The 25,733-nt window shown below is 39.9% G+C and overlaps 1 protein-coding gene across 1 annotated transcript in view; it reads right to left on the bottom strand.

Moving 5' to 3' along the window:
- Positions 1 to 25,733, bottom strand: part of LOC124620145 (neural-cadherin-like) — a 141,829-nt gene that overhangs the window by 105,024 nt on the left and 11,072 nt on the right. Inside the window, exons 2-7 of the mRNA XM_047146815.1 lie at positions 23,305 to 23,513; positions 15,961 to 16,129; positions 15,458 to 15,645; positions 623 to 786; positions 332 to 494; positions 28 to 234 (exon numbers count right to left, since the gene is read on the bottom strand). Coding sequence (XP_047002771.1) covers positions 28 to 234; positions 332 to 494; positions 623 to 786; positions 15,458 to 15,645; positions 15,961 to 16,129; positions 23,305 to 23,513 — 1,100 coding nt within the window. The remainder of the gene's footprint in view (positions 1 to 27; positions 235 to 331; positions 495 to 622; positions 787 to 15,457; positions 15,646 to 15,960; positions 16,130 to 23,304; positions 23,514 to 25,733) is intronic.

Below are 25,733 nucleotides of genomic sequence, written 5' to 3'. Positions count from 1 at the left end.
TAGTAAGAATAAAGAAAGTAACCTCACCTGTTCTTTGTGAACTTGCACAATACCATTTATTTCAACTGGTTTATAATATTGTGTGTCATGGATAGAGAAAAAGACATTTAGAATAGGTGGATACTCTTTATGGAGACTGATGCTGAATATATTTACATTTTCATCTTTGACACTAAATAGCTTTGCTAGTTTTTCCACTAAAAGTTCAGCTTTACTTTTCTTTCTCTTTGTTCCCTAGGGAAATAAATCAGTATCACTCACATTATAAAAAAAAATGTGTGCGCAGTTCTGAGAGGAAAATTTAACTGGAATAGTTATTTCAAATACTTACAGTGAAGTTCCATTTTATGAATTCTTCATCTGATAAATCAGCAATTCTTATTGACCCAGAATTAATGATACTATCATGAGAAATTTTCTTCACAGTAACAGTGATGTATGCTGGTGTAGTCTGCAGATGTTTTTTGTCATATACTTTGAACTTCAGATTGTATCTGCAAGCATGGATCTGCCATCAAATTCTTTGTGGTGCTAATGACAAAGCCCACTTCTTTATATGAAATTTATAATAAAGTAATAATGAAGATATCAGTGAAAGTTATAGTTGCAGTTTTATACTTACACTCCTTCTGGTGCACTGTGTTGTATCCTGATCATTCCTGTCCTCTCGTTGATTATAAAACCTGGGTGTACATTTCCTTCCCAGTAAAATGTTTTGTCAGGCAGATCCCAATCATCTGGATCTTCAACATATATCCTCCCAATATCTGTGTCTGGAGTTTGACCCTTAATGTCAGTGTCAAATTAAAATGTATGTTTTGCACTAACTATATATTAAATGTTCACAATGTATTTAAGCACCAAAACCTTGTCAATTTATTAGGCTACATTTTAATTAACTGTTAGCTATGCAAAAGAATAGATAAATATTACTTTGATACTACAGAGATTTCTTGGTAATAGCTCAATAATTCTTTAATTTACTACGCATTAGTCCACCAATATATCAAGTATATAAATTAACAGATACTGACAGTTACAGATCAAGAAACAAGGAACAGAAATACAATGAGTATGAAAGAAATAACAAGAACTTATTGATATTTATGTAATGAAGGCTGTTCCTGCTTGAGTGTGCACTAAAGGGCAGCCATGCGCCTGCAGGCCACTATGAGCAAACAGCTGACTGGTGGGCAGTCAGGCAGCCAGACTGTATAATACACAATGTTTTGCAATAACTATATACACTCGTGGAAATGGAAAAAAGAACACATTGACACCGGTGTGTCAGACCCACCATACTTGCTCCGGACACTGCGAGAGGGCTGTGCAAGCAATGATCACATGCACGGCACAGCGGACACACCAGGAACCGCGGTGTTGGCCGTCGAATGGCGCTAGCTGCGCAGCATTTGTGCACCGCCGCCGTCAGTGTCAGCCAGTTTGCCGTGGCATACGGAGTTCCATCGCAGTCTTTAACACTGGTAGCATGCCACGACAGCGTGGACGTGAACCGTATGTGCAGCTGACGGACTTTGAGCGAGGGCGTATAGTGGGCATGCGGGAGGCCGGGTGGACGTACCGCCGAATTGCTCAACACATGGGGCGTGAGGTCTCCACAGTACATCGATGTTGTCGCCAGTGGTCGGCGGAAGGTGCACGTGCCCGTCGACCTGGGACCGGACCGCAGCGAGGCACGGATGCACGCCAAGAACGTAGCATCCTACGCAGTGCCGTAGGGGACCGCACCGCCACTTCCCAGCAAATTAGGGACACTGTTGCTCCTGGGGTATCGGCGAGGACCATTTGCAACTGTCTCCATGAAGCTGGGCTACGGTCCCGCACACCGTTAGACTGTCTTCCACTCACGCCCCAACATTGTGCAGCCCGCCTCCAGTGGTGTCGCGACAGGCGTGAATGGAGGGACGAATGGAGACGTGTCATCTTCAGCGATGAGAGCCGCTTCTGCCTTGGTGCCAATGATGGTCATATGCTTGTTTGGCGCTGTGCAGGTGAGCGCCACAATCAGGACTGCATACGACCGAGGCACACAGGGCCAACACCCGGCATCATGGTGTGGGGGGCGATCTCCTACACTGGCCGTACACCACTGGTGATCGTCGAGGGGACACTGAATAGTGCACGGTACATCCAAACCGTCATCGAACCCATCGTTCTACCATTCCTAGACCGGCAAGGGAACTTGCTGTTCCAACAGGACAATGCACGTCCGTATGTATCCCGTGCCACCCAACGTGCTCTAGAAGGTGTAAGTCAACTACCCTGGCCAGCAAGATCTCCGGATCTGTCCCCCATTGAGCATGTTTGGGACTGGATGAAGCGTCGTCTCACGCGGTCTGCACGTCCAGCACGAACGCTGGTCCAACTGAGGCGCCAGGTGGAAATGGCATGGCAAGCCGTTCCACAGGACTACATCCAGCATCTCTACGATCGTCTCCATGGGAGAATAGCAGCCTGCATTGCTGCGAAAGGTGGATATACACTGTACTAGTGCCGACATTGTGCATGCTCTGTTGCCTGTGTCTATGTGCCTGTGGTTCTGTCAGTGTGATCATGTGATGTATCTGACCCCAGGAATGTGTCAATAAAGTTTCCCCTTCCTGGGACAATGAATTCACGGTGTTCTTATTTCAATTTCCAGGAGTGTATTAAATGTTCACAATGTATTTAAGCACCAAAACCTTGTCAATTTATTAGGCTACATTTTAATTAACTGTTAGCTATGCAAAAGAATAGATAAATATTACTTTGATACTACAGAGATTTCTTGGTAATAGCTCAATAATTCTTTAATTTACTACGCATTAGTCCACCAATATATCAAGTATATAAATTAACAGATACTGACAGTTACAGATCAAGAAACAAGGAACAGAAATACAATGAGTATGAAAGAAATAACAAGAACTTATTGATATTTATGTAATGGAAAAATGGAAATGAGCGTTTGGCGTCATTGGCCGGGAGGCCCCTCGCGGGGCAGGTCCGGCCGCCATATCGCAGGTCTTATTACAGTCGGCGCCACATTGGGCGACCTGCACGCCGGATGGGGATGAAATGATGATGAACACAACACAACACCCAGTCCCTGAGCGGAGAAAATCTCCGACCCAGCCGGGAATCGAACCCGGGCCCAGAGGACGGCAATCCGTCACGCTGACCACTCAGCTACTGGGGCGGACATTTATGTAATGAAGGCTGTTCCTGCTTGAGTGTGCACTAAAGGGCAGCCATGCGCCTGCAGGCCACTATGAGCAAACAGCTGACTGGTGGGCAGTCAGGCAGCCAGACTGTATAATACACAATCATACTGCCCTGGCCTTGTGCTCATGGGCAGGGATAGCCAAGTGGTTTGTGCATGTACAGAACGCGTGCAATATGGCTGCCTGGTGGGTAGCCTATACTAGCTGCACCTGCCTCGAGCAAACTGATGGGCATTCCCCAGTGCCCCAGCACTGGAACAGCCTAATCTAATTGCATTACAAGGCGGAAACATAGAAGGTGTATTCCAAAATTAAGGTCTATTTGGCTGTAAAAAAATAAGCTCATGAGAAAAGGATTTTATTGACAGTAATGTTTTACAACATATTTATTTTATGTTTCCACGTAATTGCCATTCACTTCTCACACTTTCTGTAACACTGCACCAGCTTATTTCACCCCACTGCATGGATGTCTGCCACCTAGGAGTTGAATCAGTTGGTAATTTCTATCTTGAGTTCAATGACATGTTGAACTTGTTGTTCACCTAGTCATTTTTTCTAATGCAAGAAGAGGAAAGAGTCACTTGGTGCAAGGTTGAGACTGGACAGAGGGTGATCAAAAAAATTCCCAACAAAAATCTTGAATCTTTTCCTTGGTTTTGGGAGCAGTATGAGGGCATGCATCATTGTGAAGGAATATTATGTCGGACAACATTCTCTTGTGATGTCAATTTTTGATAGCATCTCTCAATTAGGTTGGCATTTTACAGTAAACATCAGTTGTAATTGTTGACCCATGGGCCATGAAATCAACTAAAAGGATGACCTTTTCATCCCAAAAAAGGTAGCCATCATTTCTGGATTCAAGACTGGAGATTGCTTAAACTATTTTGGTTTGGGTGAACTGGAATGGTGCCACTACGTTGACTATTGTTTCAATTCTGCATCAGTGTACGATATCCACATATTGTCACCAGTAACAATGTGGGAAAACAAATCATCTCCATCTTGTCTATAGCATTCCAAAACCTGTCATGCACTACACATTCTTTGTTCTTTTTGCTGATCAGTGAGGTTTTTTGAACCCATCTCGCACACAGTTTGTGATATCCAAGTTGTTTGATGACTATCCTGTAAACTGAGGTCTGAGCAACATTTTGGAATTCATTTGCTGAACTAAAAATCATCAACTGCTGATCACTTTGATGTTTTCAGATCACATGATCAATGATGTCCTTGGTCCAAATACTGTGCCCGCCTTTTTGCTGTTCATCGTGGACAATTGTGTGGCCCTTTTGAAATTCTTGGCACCATTTTCAAATTTGCTTGTCACTCATTATTACAGGTCCATACAGTGGGCATAACTTATGCTGGATTTCAGCAGCTGAAGATCGTTTTGCCAGCAAAAATCTAATCACATGACGCACTTCTCAACTGGTGGACTCTACAGCTGTTCCAGCCACTGTGATCTGCTCTGACCAACTGGCAAATGACTACAGAACCAAGCCAAAACTACAGTAATTTCCTAAAGAGTTGGTGCTCCACGCATGAAACTTCATTCAAGCCTACCATCAGTTAAGAAAGAGGAATATCTATATATATTACTTAATTAAAGGTCATCACTGTTTTTCTGTATACATGTGAAGGCTTAATCTTAGGAACTGCTGTAGGGTTTATGAAACAGTTTTCACTAATATTCAAACTATTTCATTAGGGAAGTTTGTATAAGTAATTTATTACCACTGCACCAGAAAAGTTGCATGGCTGTAGATTACCCATGCAAAGCCAGAGCAGGTCGTTAGTTTTACATATAATTAACAACCAACTAATAAACCTATTTGTTTTTACAGAATGCACATGGAGAAGAACTGACATAACCTTTTTCAGTATGTTAAGACTGATGTATTTAAGATGATCTGGATGTAATAGTTGTCAAGTTTCATTATAAAGAAAATTTTGTTATCAGAAAGGATGAAGTTGTAGCAACAAAGTCTCAATATCTGGTAAGGAAACTCAATCCAGAAAAGCTCCTTTTGCAAGTTATAAGGTAGAATGGTTGGTGACATGCAGAGGAGATGACATCACATTTTGGGTAGCTAATAGAACACAATACTGAAATTTGCAGCAACTATTCCAAATCAGAATAAAACCACTATCCTTCCAGAGTCAATGTTAGCATGTGATCCTAGCAGTACTTCTGTAATATTTTTCTAATGATTTTGGTATTATTCAGACATGTACACAGGACAGAATAATCCCTGGAAAGAATTGTTCCCTACTTTCAAGTTTGTCTTGTATTATTCCATAAAAAATAATCATGCACCTTAGATCAGGTTAATATTCTGACAGAGAAACAAGACTTCATCTTCCTGTTCATTTTCATAACAAAATCAATTAACAGACATGAACATAATGTTGAAAGTGCTGTATGGCTTCATAATGCTGTATCATGTACACTGATGAAAAACTTGTACATCACAGTCTCAGCGTACAGCACCTCAATTAATGGCCCTGGACCTCTCCGGGGGACACCACCTTGACAAAACACTGTCCATGTCGGTGGAGAGACTTGCGTATCCACATGAAGCTGAGGGCTATGCTGAAGGTAGAGGACCTACTGCTGGGAAGGGCTTAGCTGATGGATCAGACTAAGAGTGTCCCATAACATCCTATCTTCCTTATCCACTCCTAGTCGTTACCCAATTCCCTTCCCAACCCAAGGTGTGATGCGATCCATGCTGAGGGGTGCATGTCACATGGGAATATGTGTTGCAAATGGAGCCTCAGGTATACTGGGCAAACTCCCTGAGTAAGCAGCCTTACACTATGCGGGGTTATCATCATGTGGACCATGTAAATTGCCAAATCTTGTGGGACCAAGATGGATGTGACAAATGGAAATAAATTAAAACAAAATGAGGGGCAAACTGAGACCTCAGACACACAAACATTGAGGCCAAGACTGATGGAATGCACTCCCACTATAGAAGAAGTGTCTAGACCTGAGCAAGAAATGGAAACTGTAACTGAGAAGTGGGACCAGATCAAGATTAAAGCCTTGTCTGGGGCCCAGAGGAGGAAACTTCTCAGGGAAGAGAGACAAAAGGAAGGAAAAGAATGGCTTCTCAAATATAAGTTGAGGGAATTAAAAGGTCTTGAGCCCAAGACCCCCCCAAAGAAACTGTTGCAACTTGAAGGGGATATGCAGACCCCCTGCCCCCCACAACGTTGAAGACAGGTAACAAGAGGATAAGGGAGGAATCTAAGACTCCCTCCTCCCAGGATAAGTGAGCCCAGAAAAAGCTAAGGCAAGAAATAGGGAAACAGACCTATAGTACTGCAGTCTTGGATCTTAAGATGGTAGTTATCCAGGAAGGCTATCCACTGATAGCCATCATCTTGCAGCAGGAGGAGGAACTCGTACAGATGTCCCTTTTTGAATAGATTGGGCGGGGGGGACACTGTTCCAGGGGCCCAGGACCGAACTTCAGGAGGGTATATCTAGATTGTGGTGCCCTAATTTTTGTCTGTGAGGAGGTTCATATGGTGGAATGGCTGAAGGACATCGTGCCCATGATATCCCCGTGGAGGATTTGAAGCTGCTGGTCAAGACTGCAGCTGAACTTCTGAAGACCATGAAGGTATCAATATGGGTACCAAGGATCCTTAAGGATGTCTCACCAAAGACTCTGTTCGAGAAAACAGGGGTTCAAAACACAAAAGTCTCAACACAGGACTGGAAAGTAATCAACCAGTAGACTGTACCGGAAGGATGAGCCCCGGTGGTGGAAGTCGGAGAGAAGTCCCTGAAGGTGAAGCAAGAGCAAGACCTGAAATTGTTTTTAGGGTTCTCGCAGGTCACTGTCAGAGTAATCAAAGGCCTCAAAGGCAATGATGGCAGCAAGACGGATACTGGAGGTGCTGCAGATTAATCTGCAGCTCAATAAAGGGGCCACTGCTGCCCGGAGCCATTCCCTGGGGAGACAAGAAGTGGACGTGGCCCTGATACAAGAACCCTACTTATATAAAGGGGGTGTATCGGGCCTCAGTGGCACTGGAGGTAAGCTGATTTACGCTAGAAATCTAAGAAACTTCAGAACATGCATCTATGTGAGAATTGGAATTCCTTTCATGCCAATGATGGATTTCTGCTCCAGAGACCTAGTGACCATCAGAATGCAGCAACATGAGGAAGGTATCGCAATGGAAATTGTTTTGGCCTCAGCATACCTTCTTTACAAAGACAGTTCTCCTCCTTTGGAGGTGAGGAGACTGACAGAAGCCTGCCTTCAGCAAGGTGACCAACTGCTGGTTGGATGTGATCCCAATGCCCACAACCTAGTGTGGAGCATCAAGGACACCAACAGTAGAGGTGAGTACCCTCTTGAATTTCTCTTGTCTAACAACTTGGGGATCCTGAATAGGGGCAATGAATCTACATTCATGAATAGCAGAAGGGAAGAAGTTATATATAAAAACAAAGATGAGGTGACTTACCGAACAAAAGCGCTGGCAGGTCGATAGATACACAAACAAACACAAACATACACACAAAATTCAAGCTTTCGCAACAAACTGTTGCCTCATCAGGAAAGAGGGAAGGAGAGGGGAAGACGAAAGGAAGTGGGTTTTAAGGGAGAGGGTAAGGAGTCATTCCAATCCCGGGAGCGGAAAGACTTACCTTAGGGGGAAAAAAGGACAGGTATACACTAGCACACACGCACATATCCATCCACACATACAGACACAAGCAGACAAAAGGAAGGAAAAGAATGGCTTCTCAAATATAAGTTGAGGGAATTAAAAGGTCTTGAGCCCAAGACCCCCCCAAAGAAACTGTTGCAACTTGAAGGGGATATGCAGACCCCCCTGCCCCCCACAACGTTGAAGACAGGTAACAACAGGTCTTTAAATATGTCTGATTGAATTTTGTGTGTATGTTTGTGTTTGTTTGTGTATCTATCGACCTGCCAGCACTTTTGTTCGGTAAGTCACCTCATCTTTGTTTTTATATATAATTTTTCCCACGTGGAATGTTTCCTTCCATTATATAGAAGGGAAGAAGTAATTGACATAACCTTTGGTTCCATGATGATGGGCATCTATGTCAAACAATGGTATGTGGCATTAAAGCCATCCTCATTATACCACATGTATATTAAATTCAAGGTTGAAATGGGAATAAGACAGACCATGACCTATAGGCATCCCAGAAAAACAGACTGAAACACATATAGGAAATTAAAACCTCAATAAGAAATCCAGTAGAATTTGAGGAAGTAGTAGAGGCTGTTGTCTCTGCCATAGTGACCTCATACCAGGTCAACTGCACAATCACCAAGAAGTGCACAAATAGGAGTGTGCTTTGGTGGAAAAATAACTTGGAAATTCAATGAAAACAGGTGCAAAGACTGTTTAGCCTTGTGAGACATAAAGGACAATGGGCAAAATATCATGAGGCCCTCGTCAACTACAACCATGCAATTAGACAAGCAAAGGAGGCATCCTGGAAGGAATTCTGTGAGGAAGTGGAGAGCACGGCTGCTCAAGCCAGACTCCACAGAATCCTCACTAGAGTATCAACTAATCCAGGAGGTATGTTGAGGAAGGAAGATGGGGAATATACAAAGACAGCACATGAGACACTGGAACTGCTCCTCAAAACTCACTTTCCTCAATATGCTCTGGCAGGTAACATGGACCAGAATGTGATCCTTGAGAGGCAATGGTTCTCAGGAACTCAAAGAGAGGACTGGGAATCGGCTAAGGAGTGTGTCAACTTCAATAAAATCCAATGGGTGGTGGGAACATCCCAACCGTTCAAGTCACCTGGCCCAGATGAAATCTTTCCAGCTCTCCTGCCTGTTGCAGGAGAAAATCTCATAAGAGTCCTATGCAGGTTATTCAGGGATAGCCTAGCAGCAGGAATCATACCCAATGCCTGGAGGGCAGTGAAGGTTGTTTCCATTCCAAAGCCAGGGAGAATTGATCATACCATGGCCAAGGATATGAGACCAACCAGTCTGCGCTCCCCCATTCTTAAAACATTGGAAAAACTGGTTAATGTATATGTTGGGGAGAGGAGGCTAACTAGGGCCCCACCTACATTCAAACCAACATGCATATTAACCAGGTAAATCACATGAGACAGCTCTCCATCAACTCATTGGGAGGGTGGAAAAAGCACTTCAGTTTCAAGAAATATCCCTCTGCATCTTCCTGGACATCGAGGGGGGCTTTTAGTAACACAACCTTCGATTACATGGTTAGGGCAGCAGAGGTGCATGACCTGTGGACCACTATATGTAAGTGGACTAGGGCTATGCTTAGTGGATAAAGGTAGAGGCAACCATGATGTATAAAAATATGGTAATTAACACCACAAGTGGTTGTCCACAAGGAGGAGTTTTGTCCCCTTTATTGTGGAATCTAGGGTAGAATGAACTCATTGAGAAACTAAATTCCAGACAATGCTTTTGCCAAGGATACGCTGATGACCTTGTCATAGTAATACTAGGCAAATTTACTGACTAAGTTAGAAATATGGCACAAGGTGCATTGGACATTGTCCAAGACTAGTGCATTAAACAGGATCTATGAGTTGATCCTAAGAAGACTGTTGTGGCACCATTTACAAAGAAGCATATCCACCACTCAAGTTGGAATCTAAAGCTCTTCAATGAACTTCTACCTGTTAAGGGGATAGCGAAATATCTAGGAGTAACCTTGGATGAGAAACTAACATGGGCCCCTCACATTAAGAGCATCTGCTCCGAGGCGAAAGGTACTCTAGTGAGTACCAGAAGGGCTTGTGGCAAAAACTGGGGCCTAAATTCCAGAGGTATGCACTGGATCTACACCATGGTGGTTAGACCTAGGATTTCCTATGGGGCCATAGTGTGGTGGAAGAATGTAGAACAGCAGGTTGCAGCTAAGGAGCTTGCTAAGGTGCAGAGACTGGCCTGCTTAGCCATAACAGGCAGAATTAGCAGCGCACCAACCATGGGATGGGAGCCATGCTGGACATGCCACCACTACACCTTCGGGTCAAGATGGAGGCAGCAGCTGGTGCATACAGACTCAAAACTGGTAAAAATTGGATCTCATTGGGATATCCAGAATCACACACTAAAATAGTGAGTGAGGTAAATAAGGAATGGCTGGGGAAATGCCAACTGATTATATAATAACTCCCAACTGCTTCAACAAGCCTTACAATATAATAATTGGAAGCAGGGAGCAGTGGGAAAAAAACAGTTCGACTCTGTATGGGGGACATTGTCTGGTTCACTGATGGGTTGAAATTAGACCAAGGTGCTGGGGCCAGGGTGTACGGGATTCAGCAAAGACTGGAGGGCATCATCTCTCTAGGAAAACTGGCCTCGGTATTCCAAGCTGAAATTACTGCAATCAGGGCATATGTGGAGGAGAATATGCATAGGTGCTACATGGACCGTAGCATCTACAGCCAGGCAGCCCTGAAATCATTAGCAGCTCCTGCAACACAATCTAAGATTGTTGCAGAATGACAGAATGACACAGGTCTCTGGTGGAGCTAGGAGGAAGCAATAGGGTAAACCTAATGTGGGTCCCTGGCCACTCAGGGATCAGTAGCAATTAACAAGCAGACAGACTGTCCAGGATGGGGGCAAAAACTCCATTCATTGGACCGGAACCTGTCCTGACTATCACCAAGGCTATGATCAAACTGGACTATGTAAATGGCTTAGAAAACAGCACATAAAATTCTGGACCAATGTTTATAAAGAAAAACATGCTAAGGTAATGATGCCTAAGCCATGTTTTAAAGGAAGTTTTGTAATCCTGGAATTGAACAGGAAAGAGATTAAACTCATGACTGGACTGATGACCAACCCTGGGAATTTCAAAAAACACCTACATACAATGACTATAATGGAAGAAGATCCTAAATGTAGGATCTGTTATAAGAGTGAAGTAACTGCGTCACACCTAATCTTTGGAGATACAGAATTTTCGGGACAACTAGACCTTTAGAAATTGTGTCTAATAAAAAACCGGTAAAGGGACTCCTTGCACTATTTAAGGGCATTGGTTGGCTGTACTAGATATACAGGGAGCGATGCTCCACAATAAACTCGGTTTCAGTGAGGGCAGTGGTGGGTTAGACCAAAGCTGTTTTAGCTTCCCTGCCAAAATGAATGAATGAATGAATCAATCAATCAATGGGCCTGGAAGAAGATTTGAGATTATTGTATAAAGCTATTTAAGCATGTCCACATTTTTCTTTATGGTTAGCCTCACACCTGTGGCACTGCTCTTACATTGGTCCACGAAAGTCTATTTTAAACACCAAATATCCCAAATACCTTTTACAACTGAAAAGTGTGTAGGTTTGAAATGGGGATTTATTTAACCAGTACTGTAGTAAACATCAACTAAACATGATGAAAAGTTAGTTGAATTTAAGATGTGAATTCTCTGAAGACAGCAAGAGCTCATCTACTGCACTCAAAAGACTTTTGAACTGCTGGTGAGGGAATCACTGATTTTGCCACCATTGTTGTCATTTATTCAGTAACCACAGCTGAGAAAATGCTTCCATTAGACATTTCCATACATTATGGTCTTCACTAACACACATCCATATTTCTCCTGCATATTCTGTCATTATTTATCCACCATCCATAAGATCATCACCTGATTCTTTACTTATCTCTTGAATTCTGGTAAAGGACTTTTTTGGTCCACACAGCATCCATCACCTGGCTGCTCGTCTCACTCACCTCTATTTCATTCTCATTACATTACATTAATACTTGCTCCACAGATCACGAATAGGACATTATCTGACTTTTAATGCTATTTGGCACATGGCCAAAGATTTTTGTGGCAGCATAATTCACCCCTTTCTGTGCCAAAGTCAAATTTAATCCAGAATAGTGAAGATCACCCTTTTTACTAGTGTTGTAACTATGTACTTTGTTATTATTTTTGAACTGGGATGGATTATTAATAGCAAATTTCATAAGTAAATATATGTATTGTGAAGGTACTGTGAATATCCTGAGTTCCTTAAATAAATGTCTGCAAGGTGATCTTTGATGGGCTCCAGCTATTATTCTGATTACATGCTTTAGTGCAATTAATACTTTTTCTGTTAATGGTGAACTATCTCAAAGTATGATATCATATGAAAGCACTGAATGAAAAATAGACATAATAGGCTAATTTACAAATATGTTTATCACCAAAATTTGCAATAACCCGAATAGCATAAGTGGCTGAACCTAACTGTTTCCACAGATAATTTCATTTCATTTATCATCATCCTTTGCAACATTAACATGATATAGGAATTGTCATAATACTGTCCAGAATATGCACAGGGCAAAATATTACAAATTTCTATCAAACATATAAAATTAACATTATATAATCTATTGAAAATTAAAACATTGAATTAATGGGTTGTTCTTTTACATGCTCTTTTAACATGTACCATTTGTGATGAATTTATATGTCTTTAGTACATTTGGAAAACACATATTACACATAATTTAGCGTCAAAAGAGTATAAATGAGACATGGAACTGACAATACAGCCATCAGTTAGTGATTTAAGGAGTCAAAATATTCCTCTATGCTATAAGAACATTTATTTATCAGATAATTTTTTAATTCTGACTTAAATTTTCCTTCATCTTCTGTTCCCCTGATGCAGAATGGGAGAGCATTATAAAGCTTTATTCCATAGTGACTCACACATTTTTAGCTTTTTGTTTTTCTTGTTCTTTCTACACGCAGATTCTTACAGATACTTGTATTGTAGTCATGGAGATCTGAATTTACACACGAACTACTCAAGTGTATTCCTGTGTGCAGTATGCTTTTTTAATATGTACAAAGATGGTACTGTAAGTATGTTTAGCTGCAGGAGCAAGGGCTTACAGTGTGTTTCTGGAGAGCTGTTTGTAATAATTCTAATGGCCCTTTTCTGCAATCTAAAAATAAGCGACATTTAGTTGCACCCCAGAATGTTATTCCATAGGATATAATAAAATCAAAATAAGCCATATACACTAATCTTGTACACTCTGCACTGCAAACTCTAGAAATTATTCTCAGTGCAAAACATGCTGAATTGAGTTTTTTGGATGTGTATGTGGCATGGTCTTTCGAGCTCAAGTGCTGATCAATGTATATGGCCAAAAATTTTGTAGACCAGACTTTCTCTATTTCATGATCACTCAATGATAAATGGTGATCATCATTCTCATTTAATTTACCGTACTGTATGTAATTTGTTTCATTTCACTTATTAGCATAAAACCACTGTTGCACACTCTTCAGAACTTTTTCAGCTGTAGTGAATAAGGATTTGCTGTCATTACTTATAATTATGCTTGTATTATCAGCAAATAACATAATTTATGATGATCTGTTGGGCCTTTCAATGTCATTGATATAGATTAGGAATAATAAGAGAAGGTGTCAAGGTAGCTTATGAGTCTAATTTTCATCAGTTTTTCAAAATTTTTTGATAAAGATGGGAGGAGGGATATAGGTCTATAGTTTTCTACATTATGTATATCCCCATTTTTGAATAATAGTTTAACCTTAGAAATTTTCAGCCTTTGGAGGAACACACCACATGATAAATTGGCAATATGTACCAGTGGTTCCAAGATTTGTGAGGCGACTTTTTATTATTGTCACTGGCACTTCATCCAGTCCTGCAGACATTTTGGGTTTCATACTGTTAATTACTTACAATATTTCTTATTTATTAGTGGGACTTATTATCATGCTACTGGCTACTTTCGGTGTTGTTGCTTTCTATTCTTTGGTAAAGCTCTTGCCTAATTTATCAGGTACACTTAGAAAGTAGTTGTTAATGTAACTGGGCAAGACTTCCTTCTTTATTTCAGTGTTATCACTAGATTTAAGTACAATATCCTGGTCTTCAGAGCTTTTTCCTATTTCTCTTTTAACAATTTCCCATGTGGTCCTTGATTTATTGTCCGACTTCCTTATTCGCCTATCATTAATTAGTACTTTTGCTAGATTAATTACCCTTCTATATATCTTTTTGTAGTTACTAACATATTTTTTTAAAATTAGGGTCAGTATTAATTTTCATCTCAGAGTCTAGTCTTTCCATAGTCTTGGAAGAGTTTTTAATGCCAGATGTGATCCAAGAATTTGTGTCTCTATGGCTAGATGAATTGATTTTAACTAACCTTTTTGGAAAGCACATTTCAAAATTTGTCATTAAAAGAGAGTAGAAAACATTGTATGCAGCATCTGTATCAGTTTGCGACAATACTTCTGCCCAATATTGGTTAGTCAGTGTGATACCAAACTGGTTGCAGTTTTTGGGACAGAAAATTCTCTTACACATATGATGCACTGTTTTTGTATGTATTGGAATTGTGAGCACTTTAATAATAAGTACATTATGATCAGATATTCCTAGGTCAATATTCAAAGCTTCTGTATCTAGGCTTTCTATATTTGAAAATATATTATCTATAAGACTTTTTGAAGTGTTTGTTACCCTTGTAGGACTGTTTATATTAGAATATAGGTTGAAACTGTGTAGAATATTGAGGAATTTAATTTTAAATAAACCATCTACCAACATATTGACATTAAAGTCCCCACTTACAATTATTGACAACTTCTCATCATGTAAGATGCTCAGCCGTTCTTCAATCTCATTTTAAACAAAATTCTGAGTCACCACATGGTGATCTATACACTGACATGACTGTCATTTTCTATTTTTTTTACATTCATTTGCACTCTTCTTGCCTCAAGATGTTTTTCTATGCTCAGGAGTTCAGCTTCAGGCCTGTTTTTCACTTTAATATCTGATTTTACATAAATGCAGATACCCCCATTCTGGGCTTCCTTTCTATAAAAATGACCAACTAAGGTATATGGGGAAATATTAATGTTTTATAATTCATAATTTTTGCACCAATGTTCTTGAATACAAATACAATCAACACAATATATTTTTGCACCAATGTTCTTGAATACAAATACAATCAACACAATATTCACTGGCCTCAATCTCAAGACTAGAATTTTATTTTTGAGACACTGCAGATTAAGGCTAAGTAATTTTAAGCTGTTGCAACTCGGTTGAGAGGAACTCTTACTTATATTGTCTGGTGTCAACAGTTTCTTCGTGCTGAGGCTGGGTACCAAAAATCCTTTAGGGGCACAGGTTTCCTGCATCTTGCCTTTCTTTCTTCTGGATGTGCTGCAACTTTTGATGCTGGAATTCCTGTTGTATTTGATGATTCACTGCCTATAAGCACATTTCTTGCTAATGATGCTGCTGTATAGTCTGTAGCTGCTTCTGATACTGTTGAAGCTGTTGTGGAAGCTTCAGCTACTTTTGTGGCAAGTGAAGATTCTACTGCTGGATCTGTTGCCAGTTAATCAGTTTCATTTCTATGTTAGAGAATTTCAGTTTCTGTGAAGGGTGGTGGAAGTGGTATGGTATAGCAATTCTTGTCTTCAACTGCTAACACTGCATTAAGTATTTCTTGACTAATGAATGCTTTTCCAAGTTTATTTCTGTGTAGCCCATGCCTGGCAAAATAACTTCTTTCTGAAGATGGTACATTCACATATGTAGCATTTGGGACGCTTCGGCATATTTTTTCAAATTTTCTATTAGTAACAGCGATTTCTTTGTTGACACAAGATTTTTCCATCAGATCATGTCTATGTGGTATACTTGCAATATAGAAGTTCACATTTGTAATTTTCTGTAGTGTGCTTCTTAGCACTCCTGTGGGGAGTTTACCCTCATTCCTATAAATGTCATTAGCACCCCCGATTATTAAACAGTTTCTTCCAAGCTCCAAAAAATGTTCACAGTTGCCTGGTTTTGTTATTCCACTAACCTTAAACATAGTTTACATGTTTCACATGATACCAGCTAAGCCCTTTCCATGACTGTCTGAGAGAACATAAATATCTTCTTTGTTCATTGTACTTGTGGATGTCACGTTCTCATGATTTGTATGTTCCCTGCATATTATAGTACCGTAATTTCCTTGCTTGTTATTACAAGACTTCATACTTGACTGGTTTTTAATCTCTGCAGTTGGTGAAAGTACTTCATTTCTTTCACTATTTTCACATCTTTTAGACTCATCACAGGTTAAAAGTTCAAAATTATTTTTTTACTGGGAGACTGGAGTTGTTCTCATTACGGTTAACATGATGGAACTTTTTAGGTCATATGCAGTCATCGTTTTGCTCATTTACAACAGTTTCACTACACTCTGAATTGACTTCTATCACTTTTCAAGTTTCTGTACATACAGTATGGCTAACATAAGATCATATTTTAATGAAGCAGTCACACACTCTTCTCAATATTCCTTTTGTAAACACAATATATCACGATAACTACAGTGCACATTTCCACAGTCACAAGTCATGTTTCTTTCTTCTAAAGTATTTAAACATTGTTGATGGATCCATTTTTGCAACTATGGGCATAATTTAACACCATTTCTCACCTTCTTACTACATTTTATACACACAGGATTTAAAAACTCGTAATTTTCCATGGATCTATTGATTAATATGTCTATATGCGGTGGCGCCATCTTGGTGATCATCAATGTGTTTCTTCCAATTCCATTTATCACCGATGCATACACCCAGAAATTTTGTATATTGTGCCTTAGCAACAGACTTCTGTCCACAGTCTATATTTATAAATGGTGTTATGCCATTTGCTGTATAGAACAGTATATACTGTGTTTTCCATTTGCAGAGGACCAGTTAATAATTTTCTGAAAGACTTTATTTACAAGTTCCTCAGCTAATTCTTGTTTGTTGGGTGTGATTACTATACTTCCATCATCAGCAAGAAGACTTAGCTATGCATCTTCATGAATATAGTGAGATAAGTCACTAAACCTAACGGAAGTGCCAAAGAAACAGGAATAGGTATGGGTATTTAAATACAGATATATGTAAACAGGCAGAATATGGCACTGCTGTTGGCAATGCCATATAAGACAGCGACTGTCTGGCACAGTTGTTATATCAGTTACTGCAGCTATAATGGCAGGTTATCAAGGTTTAAATGAGTTTGAATGTGGTGTTATAGTCAGTGCATCAGTAATGGGTACAGTGATAGCAATGAGGTAGGGATTTTCCCATATGACAATTTGATTAGTGTACTGTGAATATCAGGAATTCAATACAACATCAAATCTCAGACATTGTTGTGGCCAGAAAAAGATCCTGTACAAATGGGACTAATGACAACAGAAGTGCAACCCTCCCACAAATTGCTGCAGATTTCAGTGATGGGCCATCAACAAGTGTCAGAGTGTGAACCATTTAACGAAACATCATTAATGACTAAAACTAAAAACTAAACTCCATCCGAACAGGCCTTGCAAGGCCCAATAGTACTGGCCGGCCATCATGTCATCCTCAGCTCACAGCCATCACTGGATGCAGATGTGGAGGGGCATGTGGTCAGTACACCGCTCTCCCAGCTGTATGTCAGTTTACAAGACCAGAGCTGCTACTTCTCAATCAAGTAGCTCTTCAGTTTGCCTCACAAGGGCTGAGTGCACCCCGCTTGCCAACAGTGCTCGCCAGACCTGATGGTCACCCATCCAAGTGCTTAACTTTGGTGATCTGATGGGAACCAGTGGTACCACTGCTGCAAGGCTGTTGGCACCCTTGATGACTGCACAACACAAAGCTTTGAGCCTTGCCTGGGCCTGTCAACACAGGCATTGGACTGTTGATGACTGGAAACATGCTGCCTGATTGGACGAGTCTCGTTTCAAACTGTATAGAGTGGATGGACATGTATGGGTATGGAGACAACCTCATGAATCCATGGAGCCTGCATGTCAGCAGGGGACTGTTCAAGCTGGTGGATGCCCTGTAATGGTGTGGAGTGTGTGCAGTTAGAGTGATACGGGACCCTTGATGCATCTAGATATGACTCTGACAGGTGACACATATGTAAACATCCTGTCTGATCACCTGCATCCATTCATGTCCATTGTGCATTCTGATGGACTTGGGGAATTCCAGCAAGACAATGTGACACTCCCACATGTCCAGAATTGCTACAGAGTGGCTCCAGGACCACTCTTCTGAGTTTAAACACTTCCACTGGATATCAAACTCCCCAGTCACAAACATTATCAAGCATATCTGGGATGCCTTGCAACATGGTGTTCAGAAGAGATCTCCATCCCCCCGTACACTTATGGATTTATGGACAGCCCTACATGATTCATGGTGTCAGTTCAATCCAGCACTACTTTAGACAGTAGTCAAGTCCATGCCATGTTGTGTTGCAGCACTTCTGCATGCTTACAGGGGTCCTACATGATATTAGGCAGATATACTAGTTTCTTTGGCTCTTCAGTGTATATTAATAACAATAAGGGACCCAAGACTGAATCCTGTGGGGCACCATTCTTGATACCTTTCCTGTTAGAGGACTCTGCTGATTTTTGCTGACTATTTGTACTGTTAATTTCAACCTTCTGCATTCTATCCATTAAATATGAATTAAACCATTTGTGCACTGTCTCACTCACAACACAATAATTAAGCTTATACAGAAGAATTTCATAATTTATGCAGCCAAAAGCCTTTGAAAAATCACAAAATATCCCAATGGGTGATGTTCGGTTCATCAGAGCATTTAATATTTGATCAGTGGAATAAAATATAGCATTTTCTGCTGAAAAGCCTTTCTGAAAATTAAACTGACGTTTTTATAGTACTTCATTTTTACAAATATGTGAAGCTACTCTTGTATAAATTACTTTTTCAAGAATTTTGGATAAATGTGTCAGAAGTGAGATTTGGGCGGTAGCTGACAGCATCAGACCTAACCCCATTTTTATACAATGGCTCAACAATAGCATATTTCAGTCTATCTGAAAAAATGCCCTGTTTCAGTTAACTACACACATCAAAAAATGTTTTGCATCAACTCGGTTCTGAGAGTTCCGGAACCTGTACAGAAAATTGGAATAGAGATCAACATAAACACCATTTCTGCCCTTTTTATTGCTCATGAAAACCACACGCTGATGTTGTACCACAATACAGCGAGATCTTCAGAGGTGGTGGTCCAGATTGCTGTACACACCGGTACCTCTAATACGCAGCAGCATGTCTTCTTGCAATGATGCTTGCTTGTATTCATCGTGTCATTCTATCCACAAGTTTATCAAGGCACTTTTGGTCCAGATTGTCCCACTCCTCAATGGTGATTCGGCATAGATCCCTCGAGTGGTGGTGGGTCACGTCATCCATAAACAGCCCTTTTCAATCCATCCCAGGCATGGCCAATAGGGTTCGTGTCAGGAGAACTTGCTGGCCACTCTTGTCGAGCAGTGTCATTATCCTGAAGGAAGTCATTGGCTAGATGTGCATGATGGGGGCCCAAAATGTCGTCCACGAAGACGAATACCTCACCAATATGATGCTGATATGGTTGCACTATTAGTGGGAGGATGGCATTCACGTATTGTACAGCTGTTATGGTGCCTTCCATGACCACCAGCAGCATATGTCAGCCCTACATAATGCCACACAAAAACAGCAGGGAACCTCCACCTTGCTGCAGTCACTGAACAGTGTGTCTATGGCATTGAGCCTGACTGGGTTGTCTCCAAACACGTCTCCGACGATTGTCTGGGTGAAGGCATATGCAACACTCATCAGTGAAGAGAACATGATGCCAGTCCTGAGCGGTCCTTTTGGCATGTTGTTGGGCCCATCTGTATTGTGCTGCAAAGCATCATGGTTGCCAAGATGGACTTCGCCATGGTCGTCGGGAGTGAAGTTTTGCGTCATGCAGCCTACTGCGCACAGTTTGAGTTGTAACACGACATCCTGTGGCTGCATGAAAAGCATTATTCAACATGGTGGTGTTGCTGTCAGGGTTCCTCTGAGCCATAATCTATAGGTAGTGGTCATCCACTACAGTAGTAGCCTTTTGGTGGCCTGAGTGAGGCATGTCATCTACAGTTCCTGCCTCCCTGTATCTCCTCCATGGCCGAACATCATAACTCTGGTTCACTCTGAGACCCCTGGACACTTCGCTTGTTGAGAGCCCTTCCTGGCACAAAGTAACAATGTGGATGTGATTGAACCATGGTATTGACGGTCTAGGCATGGTTGAACTACAGACAACATGAGCTGTGTACCTCCTTCCTGGTGGAATGACTGGAACTGATCGGCTGTCAGACCCCCTCCGTCTAATAGGTGCTGCTCATGCATGGTTGTCTACATCTTTGGGTGGGTTCAGTGACATCTCTGAATGGTCAAAGGGACTGTGTCTGTGAAACAATGTCCACAGTCAAAGTATACCTTCAGGAGTTGTGGGAACCGGGGTGACACAAAAACTTTTTTTGATGTGTGTATTATGTATGTGGCTGAGAGTGCTACTTGTCTGATGGGAAAAAGCTTTTAGTACTCTGGTGGCAATCCCATCAATTACATGGAAGCTTTTACTTTTGATTGAGTGACTTCATTATTTTCCTAACTTCAGTAGGAGAGATGGGTCGAATTTCAGTTTTATCAAATTGTATAGGTATTGCCTCTTCCATATTCAGCCTTGCATTTTCTAATGAATAGATGGATCCTATTTTCTCTACAACACTTAAAAATGATTATTGAACTATTTTTTACCTCTAACATTTTGTTAGCAAATTTTTCATTGAGTTTGATAGAAATACAGTCTTCTTGTGCTCTTGGTTGCCCTGTTTCCCTTTTGATAATATTACAAATTGTTTTAATTCTATTATCAGAAGTGCTAATCTCAGACACAATGTAGACACTGGTGGACTTCCTAATAACATTTCCTAACAGTCCAGTAGTTTTTGTAATGTTTGACTGTCTCTGGATCATTACTCCTTTTAGCTATAAGTTACATTTTCATTTTCTGCTTACAAGATATTTTTATCCCTTTAGCAAGCCATGCCTTTCTAGGTGGTTTCGCACAATTATGTTTTATAATCATTCTTCGTACTTCAGCAGATCCACTAGATTGTTTAACTGACTCTCCTGGCTATTCCCAATATCCATTCATTTCCATCACTCACTGAACAATCACCAGGTTTTTAATAGTTTTTGAAACAAAAGTCAATGTCTCAGATCTATAGGGAACACACATACTGTAAACTTTCCTTTTCAGAAAAACCTGAAGCTGTTTTAAAAACCCTATTGAGTTATCCATATCTGGAATGGCTTTATCCACCTCATTGTGCATTACTTCTTGAATGCCATTATTTTTGTCATTAACTATTTATTTCTGATTCATTCTTTGAACTATACAAACATGTAAAGAAATCTTAAAATGCTTGGACACTTTTCTCTCTACTGTTAGCTCTGTCACTTTAAGTGATGAAATATAGTGTATATCCAACATCTGTTTCAGTTTTGTTTTCTTCATATTTTTATTGCTAGCAATTGTTTCCCATATCAGATTTCACTGGATCTTCTTGCCTCCTATCAGAGACATTTACCAATAGTTACTTTATTTTCATATTACTCTATCATATTCCTATTACTGTTTGTTTGAAGACTTTGCTTCCTCCTTAGTAACTGTGTCATTCCATTTGAAATTTTCTTTTCCTTTGTTTCTTTCATATCTGTAACTTTTTTTTTTTTGCTGTTTTTGGATGTTCACCATAGCATTATAAAATAATATCCCCTTTCATAAATGTCTGAATAAGCTTCATTTACCAAGATGCTGAACTTGTTGCTTAGCTGAATCTGGAACACCTCCCTACTTTTAATAAATTCTTGTTCTCCACATTCATGACTTTCTGTTTGACGAGTTCCTCTCTTTCTAGCTTTGTATCTTTTTTGTTTGCTCTGCATCTTATAAGCCTGTTATAACATGCACTTCAAAAATGATTTAGGACCACTATATTCAAAAAATTACTTTCTTGTTTGGTAAAATGTACATTGTTTCACTTTTAGTTCCATTTGATTATTGTCAACTCCATATACTATTTATTTTCTTATAGAAGAACATAATAAGCACAGACCAATTGGACTTATCATCAAATTCTACCAATGTAAGATGTCAAAATTCATTATTATAAATGTAAGAAATTTGTCATTTCTTGTATCATATTAAAAGGTCTCCCCTGAAGAACTGTTGCTTAGTTTTTGTCCTACTTTTTCATTAACCTTTCTTAATAATTATCTTGTTGTGGGATATCTTCAAAGGTATCCTCTCCTTGTCAGAGTGTGACTACATTTATATATAGCTATGATGATTCTCATGGAATACTATTTGTTTAGTTTTAAAACCAGTCATGTGATTCTGTCTGACAGTACTGCAGTATACATAATATTGTTTTTAATTTTCTAGTTTAAAATTCAGTGTTTCCTGATGGCTATTCAGGATGGGATGAAGGGAGATGGTGAAGTAAAAGAAAAGTTATAGACAACTGGAGGAATGGTTAGTGTAAGTTGAAGCCAGGTGGATGGAGAGAACCAAGCACAAATTTATGACGTTATCCAAGTTGTGTGCTGTACTAATAAAGCTATAAAGGGGCATTAGATGTGCTGGTAGAACAAAATCACTAGAGAAAAGTTAGTAAAACTTAATATACAGATAATGCTTCCATCATACATAGGCGAAAGAATTACACTTCTAAAACGTAAATTGTAATACCTTACTGTATATGCATAACAAGAGGAATAAATACAACATGAATAAAAGAGGAAGGCTGAGGTTTAGTGACAAGCCAATGGAAAGAGGCCACTGTTAAGAAGACAAAAACTAAAGAAATTAGGTCAGGTGGTTTTAAGGGATAAAGAACATATTGGACAGACATTTCAGTTTAGAAGATCTGGTTTTGGGTGAAGAGGACAAGGGGCATGCTTATGGCATGAGTCATGAAGAAGTTGTTAGAAGATGGAAAAGTTCCAATTTTTAAACCACATAAAAAGAATGTAAACTCAATTTGTGTTTGAAGAAACAGGTGTGCAGAGGGATTATTTTGTAATTTGTAACCATTTAGCATTCTCTAAGCAGGAAATACACAGAACTTACCTGGTAACTATATACAAGAATATTTTTCATTCCTGGTTTCATTTTATTATCATTGACATCACCAATGACAACAACTACAGTTCCCGTTCCTGTTAAAGAAGGCTGTCCAGAATCAGTGATCAGAACTGGAATACGATATTCTTTTTCTTGCTCCCTGTCAAAGGTCACCAGTGAAGATACTGATGCTGAACCTTCACCATCTGCATCATCTTAATGGGAAAAAGAAGTTACAGTTTACAATATGGCTTCATTTTTATGGTGGTGAGTGATTCTGTAAACTCTAAAATTAATACTGGTTCAGTAGTATGAAATATTACCAAAATACACCATTTTTCCCTAAGTAGATTCATTTTACGAAATGCTGATACTAGTAATTAATTTTTGTCTCTACACAGCTAAATAATTATTGAGTCTTCTGGCATCACAACACAAGGGGATGTGTATGAGTTGAGTTTTGCTGACAAATACCAATTTACCCTGCAGTCCAGGGACACTGCCCTCAGTGCTGACATACTTAAACTAGCTTTTTATCTCAGCAGAATAGCTGAGTATGGCAGGATGATTATTGCACAGAGGGACCACTGCCCTTAGTGTTGCTGTACTTAAGCTAGCTTTTTAGCTCAGCAGAATAGCTGAGTATGGCAACATGATTTGTCAATAACATGTTGTGGTAGCAGGACACAGGACTCTAGCTTCTAGCAAAAATTTCACTTGATATTAGTCTGTAATTATTGATTTTGTTTTCCATGCAGTGATACAGAAATTGCAGGCTTCTCACACACAACTTTAACCAAAAGAACTGATACTGTGTGCACAAAGCATGCAAAATTTTTCCTATAAAATTTTGCTCTTAGTGGATTAAAGCAGCTTTTCCAGGCCTGTTTTTCTCTAGGGATCCAAACAGACCTTGTCACTCATGTAAATTCACAGTATTATTAGACTTTATGACAATTAGTTTATTTGTGGGAGTCATAGAGTGTACGTAGAGTTAACAAAGCTACAAAATGTAAAATGAAAAACATTTTTTTTCCAGTTGCAAAACAAAATGATTGAAGGGTAATCTTACGTGCCAAACAGATAGAGTAACCATCAAATTAGTGTGGTGCAATATTCATTTCCCATTATATCTGTTAATGGAGAAGGTAAAATATGAAGACTGACCAACATTTCAACAATGACTACATAATTCTGCAGTGTGGCGGACGAGTAAAATAACATGATATAGTACAAACTTTGCTCAGTTTCAGTTGGACATACTGTTTAATCAGCTATTGTCAACAACTTCAATAAAAGTCACAAATTTCAGCCAGCTCTACTACCTGTACACTAAGTATAATCTCACAACACATTCTTTGTAATGAGAACAAAAACAAAAATGAGTTTTTTTTGTTGTTACTGCACATAACATGAAGCATTTCATGAGCAGTCATTGTTCAAACTGACTTCACTTACAAATCAGAAAAACAAAACTGAAAATTTCTCTGCAACACAAGTAAAAATATAACTGACAAAGCTCAGGAGACATTACAGATACATATTTTAAACGAAACAGTGAAAATAGGTAGAACAAACAAATAGTGGCAGGGAAGAAAAAAAGAAAAGTAATGAAGAATGGGGAGAGGGAGGGAGGGAGGGGGGGAGGGAGGAAGGAAGGAAGGAAGGAAGAGAAAAGAGAGAGAGGAGAGAGAGAGAGAGAGAGAGAGAGAGAGAGAGAGAGAGAGAGAGAGAGAGAGAATGAATACATATATGTATGTGGGTGTGCGTACTCATAAGCATGTGCATATGGGCTGATGGAGAATGCAAGTCTGACAGCTAAGCTGTGGTTGTAAATGCCTTGCCAGTGAATAGCCACATAAAAAATATCTAAGAAAAAAGTTTCCCTAACATGAAAAACTAAAAAAAATTATGAGCGCATGTTGAATAATAAGGCATCTTAATTTTTTATGTGAAACTCTTAAAACTTTTTAAATGAAACAAACATTATTGACATTCCTCATCTTTATTCTTCATGTCTACATTTTTGCCACCCCTGCTATTAGAGGAGACTGAGTAGTTGCGTGTAACAAGGCACTGCATGAGAGGCAGCACTCTATAATCGAGTTTCGAATTCAAAGAGTTCATCCACACATGGAGAGCACCTTCTTCTTCAGCATGACAATGCCAGACTGCTCATGAGCATTGCAACATCTTCAACAATCCGATGCCTTGGGTTCACTGTCATCGATCATCCACCATACAGTCCTGACATGGCCCCATTCAATTCTCGTCCATTCCAAAACTTAAAGAACTCCTTCAAGAATGACACTTTGATAGTGATGAAGCAGTGCAAGGAGATGTGAGGTTGTGGCTCTGTCAACAAACATTCTACAGCGATGGTTTCAACAAAATGGTCTCTAGTTGAGAGAAATGTGTTCACTGCCATGATCACT

Source organism: Schistocerca americana, chromosome 6, assembly GCF_021461395.2.
Source record: "Schistocerca americana isolate TAMUIC-IGC-003095 chromosome 6, iqSchAmer2.1, whole genome shotgun sequence".
Classification (NCBI taxonomy): domain Eukaryota; kingdom Metazoa; phylum Arthropoda; class Insecta; order Orthoptera; family Acrididae; genus Schistocerca; species Schistocerca americana.
The sequence above is the reverse complement of the archived record's forward strand: the minus strand, read 5'-3'. Positions and strand labels throughout refer to the sequence as shown.